At 40.2% G+C, this 9846-nt stretch overlaps 1 protein-coding gene across 2 annotated transcripts; it reads left to right on the forward strand.

Annotated features, from left to right (window-relative positions):
* The first annotated feature begins 1174 nt into the window (after positions 1-1174).
* On the forward strand, positions 1175-7309 carry gprin3b (GPRIN family member 3b). Of its 2 annotated transcripts, XM_065957163.1 has the most exons (3): positions 1175-1930; positions 2712-2839; positions 4507-7309. In XM_065957163.1, exon 3 carries the CDS (start codon positions 4593-4595, stop codon positions 6696-6698), a length of 2106 nt encoding a protein of 701 aa, XP_065813235.1. In that variant the 5' UTR covers positions 1175-1930; positions 2712-2839; positions 4507-4592; the 3' UTR covers positions 6699-7309. The 2 variants fall into 2 exon arrangements, with proteins under 2 accessions (XP_065813235.1, XP_020484547.1); XM_020628891.3 differs by lacking the exon at positions 2712-2839 and having other exon boundaries at positions 1176-1930.
* The last annotated feature ends 2537 nt before the right edge of the window (positions 7310-9846 follow it).

Consider the following 9846-nt stretch of genomic DNA (forward strand, 5'->3'; position numbering starts at 1 on the left):
CATAGAAACCGTTTTGCCCTTTCTTTTCCTTTATGAACATGTTGAATGTTGGCAACAAAGCACACATCCTTATTGTTAAATTATATATTTCATTACCACTTGTGTCAAATGCATGAATTGGCCCTCTCACCCTGAAGTAAAAGTCTCAAACAACAACACTTGGTGCAGCCACCTTGAGTTGCTCCAATGCTGCACTCAACTGTAATTAAGTCTCGGCCTACCTTCCCAACTAATCAGTCCCTCTGGGCTTAGAGGCAGGAGGTCTATTCCTTACAATTACTGCATTCCAGGAGGAGCTCCTGCCTCAGACCCTGGCTATGTTTGAAAACTGAATCCCCAAAAGTCCCCACTTAGATCATAATAACAGTTCAAGAGGTCAGCCTAGGCCAAGGTAAAAATGAGTCTGTAATGATGATATTGGAACAGTTCTAATAGAACTGAAGGTCATGGCACAGACATCTTTCATTACAGCAAAGGGTTTGTAAATGTTGGATAACAAATAATCAGATGTGATCACAGAAATTAAATTGAGATGTTTGAATGATGCACTATTGTCTATTGTATGCCTTACTATAAAAAAAAATAAACAACACAACTTTTTTTGTGTGTGTTTATATTGTGTTGTTTCCTTTGCATTCTGAAATGTTAGTTACTTAAAGCAGATACTCTCTTCTCCTCTGACCCCCTGTGCAGGTCTGCATAGTATTCATCTTCTTTCATGGTGTCTTAATATAGGGTTAATTAATATTAGGGGATCAGAACATGTTCTGTTTTACTGATGAAACAAAATATCAGAATATAATAATAATAATAAAATATTTATTACAAAGTGTGATCAAACTTGAAAGCAGTGATTGTGAGCACAGTGAAGTACCCATAGCATGAGCTTAAATGAAGATATTGGCTAGTCTGCAGTCTTTCCAAGTACACATATATATATATATATATATATAAATGTATTCTGTATACTTGCAGAGGCCTGTACCTCCCTCTGACATAGTGATTTAGTGGCTCATATCTATAAAATCAGTTAAGTGCAAGCAGGCTCTCTCATAATATTTTTTAAGTACAGTACTTCATACAATGTATGAAGTTACTTTTCTCTATAATATTAAATCCAATTTGTTATCATTGGTGTTAATTGTATGATCTTTATGTATCAAAACAGTGTTAGTTGACTTTTCTTACCACAACCTTTTTGTCCACATAAACTGCTATTTGAAAGAGCAGAACTCGTCATAGTGTCTGGCCGCACCTACTATTAAGGATAAAGGTAATGCATCCAGCAGACTCTAACAACCTATACGAATGAAATCCATTAAGCAATATTACTATACCAAATAATTCCAAAGCTTGCTCTTTAAACATTCGCATAGATGTAACCCATCGTCTTTGAATAGTACATGTTTTCTTAAAGGAGATGAAAAAATAATGCTGGGATCAAGAAATAATCCATTTAAAAAGCAGGTGACGCTCCTGCGGCTGATGCCGCGTCCATCCTCCTCCTCTCCTCCATTCATTCGCTTTACTCTGCTGCTGCACCACGTTGCCTGCATGCTGGACCCGCTCAGCCTGGGATAGCGCACAAACACGAGGGGTTCATTTCACGAAAGGTTCACTTTTTGTCATTAGCATAAGTCAACGCTCGTAAAGACCTCAGAGGCTGCATCCATCGGTGACTCATTGCGCACGATCATTCAGTCACTCAGTGAGCCGGAGCGCTTGAATTTTTGCGCTCTTCCGCGGAGGATCGATACCAATAAAAAAAAAAAAAAAAAAAGACCCTTATTCTCGTGGAAGGCGTGGCTTTTTTTTTTTTGTCACAGACACATTTTGATTTTCCATATTCATTTCCAAGGTTTTTTCTCATCTCGCTGGCACGGACGCACAAACGGCACCCCAAGGTGCGGGACAAAAAGCATCTCTCAAGGTAAGCCATCCACCTTTTCCATTAGACTATTTTTTTTTTTACTTCGATTCAGATCATGAATTTATCCGCAAGGTCAAATGGTAGAAGTGCATATTGTGGCCTCTTGGATCTTGGGGTGGGACAGCACTGCGAATCAAGAACATGCCATATAGACCTTTGATTGGCCCGGATAGATCGTGTGCAGCACTTTAATGTATGCAACATTTGCCGATGTGCATGAATCCACATCCTGCATACACCCTGTCTTAACTGCTGCAGGCAGAAAAAGCGCCCAGACACGGGGTAGTTTTAATCATTGAATATCTAATTACAGTCTGGATATGCTTGCCATAAATATTTGCGCTCTGATAACTGACAAGCAGATGCAGAGTGGGAGAGAACACACAAACACCTGTCCATGAAAACAGAAGCCATACTGTTTTGTTGTATTGAAGTCACACATGGAAACTGCATTTTAAGAGAGATTTCTTGAGCCAGCTCAACATAAATATAACCTGATCATCTGAAATGTATCATGTTTGATGTCCCTCCCAAAGAGGAGCACTGTGATGACTCGGGGTCGGGGTAACCCCAAATACAAGCCTGGGTTCAATCTTAGTTTCATTTCAATGATCTGAAAAATACGCAAAGGTGTTTCATTAACAGCAGTGGATAGGACATCAACGTGCTCCCTGTGGATCACATGCATCAAAAAATCGTTTGGTTCTTCTGTAGCCTCAAAGCAGTTTTCTTGTATGATTGAAGTCTTGATCACAGTGGAGTCATTTGTCTTCCTCTGAAGGATCAGATATTTCAGACCTGTGCTGAGTGCAGCACATTAGTTGCAGAATTGGCCCAGATGCTTCAGGAGACAGAGCTCATCAGGCTGAAGATGAGGATGAAAAGATGTGTGAGATTGTAGGCCAATAGGTAGGTATTTGAACTAGATTAAAAACAGGATAAAACAGCATCCAAAGATGCAAAGGCATGCACCACACACACACGTGCACACACACACACACACACACACACACACACACACACACACACACACACACACACACACACACTATGTATTTCTCTAGAAGTCCTGTGACAGAAAATGATAGTTGAACAGGAAGACATAGATTTTTGGGAGACACTTTGAATAAGTTTGGTATTTACAGGCAAATTTATCATTTTTGTTGGATAATTTGATCTACACAGTATAAACAACGATAGATGCATGATATGGACCCGGCCCCCCTCCCCCCAACACATTTACATTCAAATCAAGACAGTTAAATATTCCAAAGCTCTCTCAACCCTTACACGACACACATCATCTAATCTAAACAATGATCACACCCAAGACAGCATAATGTCACAGTACTGATAAAAAATGTTGAACATTCTGAAGAAAAAATGATCTGACTGCTTGATTTCTCACTTATTTAAACACATTTTCCCTGCATCATTTGCGTTAGATTTATTTTTCTAAGTTGCTTATAGAAAGTATAATGTAGGTGCATTTCTCAACTTGTTCGCTGATTGCTTTTATACCGATTAATGGTGTTAGGCTGATTCGCAATAATCCGCCTCATTTATGTCCTGCATCCTTTCTAAACAGTTTTCCATTTACACACAGTACTTAAAGATTTAATATAATCCCTCTTCAAGCAAACAGAGAATGTTTTGATCAGTTATAGTTTGTCCCTGTTTTACAACAGGGATCATTCAGGTTACGAAAACAGATGAGAATTATGATGTGAACTACATGAATAATAGAAACAAGGCAAGATTGTTTTTTCCTTTTTCTTCGTTAAACAACCCCCCCCCCCCCCCCCCCCCCCTAAAAAAAAGGATCCATTCAGTTTTCCTCTTATATACTTTGCCTGCTGTATTCTCAAGTTTGTGCATTTGGATTCATAAAGTCTGACGCAGCATTTTAGCATGCCCCTCGGGGATTATCCTCCGTCATTCTTTTTTTTTGGTTATTTTCTGCAACTCAACAAAAAAGTTTGAATTCTAAATATACTAGCTTCCTTAATGGATTTTTTTTAATATTCCAATTATGAAACGACCTGTTTGTTGAATTATCTAAATCCTGCATAAAGTGTAAGTTTATGTGTTTCTGTGGCATTTCATCACAAGCAAGTTTCAAAGAGCATTCGACGGATAAAGCTCGAGAGATTTTCAGAAACAAACCTAAAAACCAACATCAAAGTGAAAGAAAGGGCTTGTTAAATACATACATTAACACCTCACATTATCATGATTTGTTCTCAGCGTTTTCTTACTAAGATTGTCTGCTATGATTACCTAAGTCATTTGGCTTTGAATTACATTAATCTTAATTAAAAGAAGGGCTGAATTAGGCAAATTGGGGTCATTGATTGTTTGAGTGCTTTGCTTTTATTCTGACATTGATTATTTAAATGAATGTTAATGGCTGTTCAAAGAAAAAAAGGAAGCACTTTACATAATGCTCATCTAGGCTTGGCCTCTTGTGTGAATCTGGTCTAATTGTTTTTGCGCAAACCAGGATTTAAGTTAATGAAACGTAATGCTCAAGAAATCATGAAAACAAACTAAGTCTATTTATTTTCCTCTTTTAGGAAACTGCACAGAGTGGCTGATATCTCGCATCTGTTTCCATCTTTGGATTACAAGAATATTTAAAGACTAAAAGAGTGAATCCAGTATGGGAACTAACCCAAAAAGGACAGTGACAGTCCAGATGGTGCCTCAGCTGGCCGTGGTGGACACGCTGGGCAACAAGGAGCCCAACGCCAACTGGACTAAAGAGCCCAACCTCAAACTGTCTCTGACTGCTTCTCCCACTAACACCCTAAAAACAGCTTCCACGGGGGGTGAACCAGTTAGCAGCACTGTGTCAGACAAACCAGCGACTTCTAATGGAAACAAAACAGAATCTGAAAATGGGAAAAGTGGAGAAAAACAGATACCTGACCTGTCTCTAGGTGGGGGTGAGTCCGGAGACGACCGGAGGGATTCTAACGCCAATATGAAAATGTTAAGCCCGACTGATGAGAAGGATATCTGTAAGGGCGCTGTGTCGTCTGCTCTTTCGGCGTCAAAGGCCGACATGCTTACCAATGACTGCAGAATAAAAGGGCTAAGTGCAGCTGAGGAGAACTGTGCACAGATGACATCCTCGACAAATGCTCCAGCACAAGAGGAAAGAACAAAACAGGTTTCTCCAAATAAAAACCTCAACAATGCCTGTGAGTTAAGACATAATGCAGAAGAACCACAGCAGGATACAAAAGGGAGTTTACCAGCTCAAAAAAACAAGGACACTGCTGTTCAACAGAAACCTAAAGAGACCGATCATCCACATATCTGCTCAAAAAGCTCTCTCAGTCCACAGCAGATGTCTAAAACAATACAAAGCACGGAAACATCTGTAGCCCCGCTTAGTACAAACAAAGATGCAGAAGCCAGATTCTCGAACAAGAATTCCACTGCAACACATTCAGAGAAAGAGTTAACCCCGGCAAAGAAACCGCAAATCTCCTCAGATAAACATCAGCAAGTGTCTTCACAGACAGCCTCCTCTGCTCTGCCTCAGGATACAAAAAACATGGCCGCACTCAGACAGGTGGCCGAAGAATCAAGCCAGAAAAACACAGCTGTCTGTGAAGGACAGCAGCAGCCCTGCAAGCAGTACAGGGAAGCTGCTACGATGACCTCATCCCTGTCCCCGACCCCGGTCAAGCAGCGTCAAGATATGGAGGTTCAAGCAGTGGCAAATACGTGCAGCAAGAGTGTGGCCACAAGTCCGAGCTTGCTGCCCTTCAATGTGGCTCGCAGGCCGAGTGGTAGTGCAAGCGAAGAAGCGCAGACCCTGGCTGTAGTCTATAATGCTGATGGAAATGTGGGACTACATCATATAAACATGAGTAATGTATTAGCACTTCCAAACGATTCCAGGTCAGAGAGATTCACAGTGGAGGCAGAGATGTGCCCAAACCAGAATGCGAGTGTGGTCTTTAACTCGGATGCTTTGTCGGACAAAAGGCTGGAAGCAAAGCCTAAAGACCCTGGGTCATCTCTCTGCAACACTCAGCCCGTTTATCAAATCAACATTGAACACAGCAACCTCAAGGAGCAAGGACAGATAGGTAACTCCCAGAATAAAGCATCTGTAGTAAAAACAGCCTCTGCGGAAGATCCTTCTCTCAAAGTGGGAGTGCCCCCAGAGACAGTCAGTGCTATCAAGTCTGGACCTGCTGACAGAAACAATGAAGCGCTGTCTCAGGCTGCTGTTTCAACCAAGCCCAACCAGGCCCTGCCAACCACAACAGCAACAACAACAAACACCACATCAAAGTCAGCACCCGCTAAAAATAAAGCTGGACGTCCTGAGGAAAAGGAAAAGGATAAAGATGGAGGTAAAAGCCGGGCGAAGGAGGGGAAATCAAAGCAGAAGATAAAACTGGAGAAAAAGGAGAAAGAGGATGACCAGTCAGCGAACGAGAAAGGGAAGAGCGTGCATGATGTCGTCTGGGATGAACAAGGGATGACTTGGGAGGTGTACGGGGCCTCTGTGGACCCAGAATCTCTTGGTTTTGCCATTCAGAGCCACCTGCAGTGCAAAATCAAGGAGCAAGAGAGGAAACTGGTAGCCCGCACCTCGATCAGGAAGTCGGTGTCTGGGGTCGACTCGCCGCAAAAAGGCAAGAAGAACAAAAGGAGGCAGCAGAACATTTTCAGGTCAATGCTGCGAAATGTCAGACGACCCAACTGCTGCGTGCGCCCCCCTCCCTCCTCTGTCCTCGAGTAGTAAAGGCACAGAGGTAAACTACAGTATGGGACTCCTCCCTTGTTTCCTAGAGGTCAAAATGTTTCTCCCCCCCCCCTTTTACTTTCCCTCCCCCCTCAGAGATTGCAATGCCAAGGGCGAGGCGACCATCCTTGTACGTAAGTAAACCGGTGATGTAGCATAAAGAGTCAAACTATATGTGATGTTTGTGATCAAAGAAGGTAGAAAATAGACGTATACAATGTACAACTTATTTTCTAGAGATAGATATAAAAAGAGAGAGAAAATACTTTTTTGTAATAATCGGCAATAATAATAACGCATGTATATTACAAAGGAAGGTGTATGACTTTAAATGAAGCTTAAACCTCTGCAGTGAAAGACACTTATTATGGGATACATGTACTATTTACTGTCAGAATATTTGAGCGAATATATTAAAAAGACATCTCATTTCATTTATTGTATTTAGTATGTTTTTTGAGGTGTTTTTCGGGGGAATATATTTATAAGATTGCTGTATTTTCTTTTGATGCACCTTTAGTGAGTGATTATGTTGTGCAAAAAAGGGACAGTGTGCATAAAAGCACTATTTAATCTCTGGTTTTCTATTAAAACAAAGGAAAAACTAAGTCGAGCTTTCTGTATTCTTTGTGTCGAAACTTGTTTATAGCAGACTTTATATGTATTTTGGATAAATTTTACACTGTTTTTTAACACGTCATTTCAAAGTTTTTTTTTAGTTTTTTTTTTACCAAAGCAGTGCTTTAGAGCAATTAAGGTGAAAAAAGGAAAGAAATTGGATAAAAGGGTCCAAAAAAGCACATCAATACTGTGAAAAGATGACACAAATGTGTTTGTGTTTAAGTACAGGCATGAGGATGTGAGAGCAACTGGCCACAGTAGCTCAGTTCACAGGAGGTAGAAGAAAGTGCCGGACTGCAGCTTCCTGAAAAGTTACAATAGGTTGAGTAAACGCTGCATACATTTTGTAAAGCCTCATGAGATCTGATCACTAAAAGGGAATGAAGTTTACTTTGAAGCAATGGCTTTCTTAGTCCCTGAATATCTTCTTCTGATCGACAGAAGGATCATCCCTGAAGGTGTACATGTGGGCATAGACACAACACTTCAATCAATCCATGCATGCTGTTCAATAAACCCATTGACAAGCATCACTTTAGTCTTAAAGGAAGATTTGTGAATATTGTCAGTGAAGGACAGGAGAGAGTCTGTTGTTTATTTCTGATAACAAGAAACACTTGTTTTGATTACTGTCTTGTTGTGCTGAATCATAGATGTAATTAAATAGAAACAGAAAGCCTTTTCTTGTCATTATAGAATTGTTCAACGGGATTTGAAAGACTTTACTTTAAAGTGCTCAAACAGCAAACACAGCTACAAATAACTTGCATTCAAGGAAGACAGGAGAGATTGAATATAACACGGAAAAAAAAAGTAACTTGCAACAAGTAAAAAAAGTATACATGAGTCTGCATGTGTGCAACCTAACAACTGACTGTTTGCAGCATAAAATGGGCAGTTTATGTTTTTATCTTTCCACTAATTGTATTTTCCAGCCTGCGACCTGAGTGCTAAAGGGATCTGAGGGCAGACAATTTGATTAGCAGGACTAATAGCAGTTTATATAAAAGCAGCTTCATTCCAGTAATTTAGCTGTGAAATACAATGTAAGGATACCAAGACAGCCTTAATTATACAGCTTTTAAAAATAGCACCAGAAAGTCATGGAGTTATGAGGCATACAAAGTTGCAGTAGTCAGTGGGAGGAAAAGTGTGAGGAACAATTAGCGTTTAAAGCTTTTCACATGCCTTTTACAGGATGTTGGATCATGCACGCTCCTTTTATACAGTTTAGGAGATTAAGTTTATTTTGAAGCAATTTCGAACAAACCGTTCTAATCAAAGCTGCAACACCCTATAGAAGAATCAGAAATGAATCTGCAGCTATTCTGCTAATGGGCTAATTCTTTAGGTGATTTTTAAGCAAACATGTCAATCATTAAATGGCTCCAGTTTCCCACAGCGGAGTGTTTCTTGCTTCCTGTTGAATACATTTGTGTTATTTGAACTGTTAATTGGACAAAACAAGATATTTATTGAGACTGTCTCTTAAATGTTTTGACGGCTGGTTTGCACTTTGTTCTAATATAATATTCCGACTATGATTTGACTAATAGAGAATATCACTCAGCCCTGATGCTGCTGCCTGTCTTAGCCAGGACTCAACAAGGCTTTCCTGGAAAAATAAACGTTAAAGAGAAAAAATAATGAAAGCATTTGAATCAACAATGAAAAGAGCTGTGGCTCTTCATCCAATAGTGTGTGTTAAACTGTGTTTCTTAATCATGTGATGTTGTTGTGAAAGATATTTTGATCTCAATGGGTTAATGACCTGGTTAACTAAAGGTTAAATAAAAAAAAAGCGTGTAAATCAATACCACATCAGTCAGAGATCATGTTCTCATTAATTAAAGAACAGGCTAACTGTAGAGTCCTTCGGGATTCTGCCATTTAAAAATCATATAAAGCCCTCAAAATGTGATAGCATGATATCATATTATATATAAGGACATTTCTCTACCTAAAACACAGGAGAACATTTCCAGAGAACCATTCTTCCATGGTTTACTCGTCCCTTCTGAGTAAATTTACTGTCCTGATGGGTGTAGCGCTGATTTCAAGCGACTACTTTTATTGTCCTAACAAGAGTGTCACTTCTTGTTAGCGTCGGGATGTGATAGCCTCTGCGGAAGTCTTCTATAAATGTAGTCACTGTGCTATGAAATGTCACAACCTGTAGAGAGGAACACAGGCTAAGGCGCTTAATCTTAATGCCCTGGTTGGATCCACTGAGGATCAGAGGACAACTGTGACTGTCCCATCCTACCTGCTCTGATGCGAAGAGCCTGCTGTTTCAGGAAGAGGGACCCCTGTGACCTCTTTACATTCATAATCTCATCCTTAAGCCCTCTCTTGCTCTACAGAGCCGATGGAGAGGTGTCAAACTGACATCACAAATCCGTCGGGTCAGATTAAATATCAACTTCAGCCTCAGGTCAATTTAATATTCTCTCCTTTATACATAAACTCTGTCGGTTCCTGCAGGCCCAGTCACCAGCCTTCTTTCTGAGTCTTTTGCCTTCAT

This window comes from Labrus bergylta, chromosome 1 (assembly GCF_963930695.1).
Source record: "Labrus bergylta chromosome 1, fLabBer1.1, whole genome shotgun sequence".
Lineage (NCBI taxonomy): Eukaryota > Metazoa > Chordata > Actinopteri > Labriformes > Labridae > Labrus > Labrus bergylta.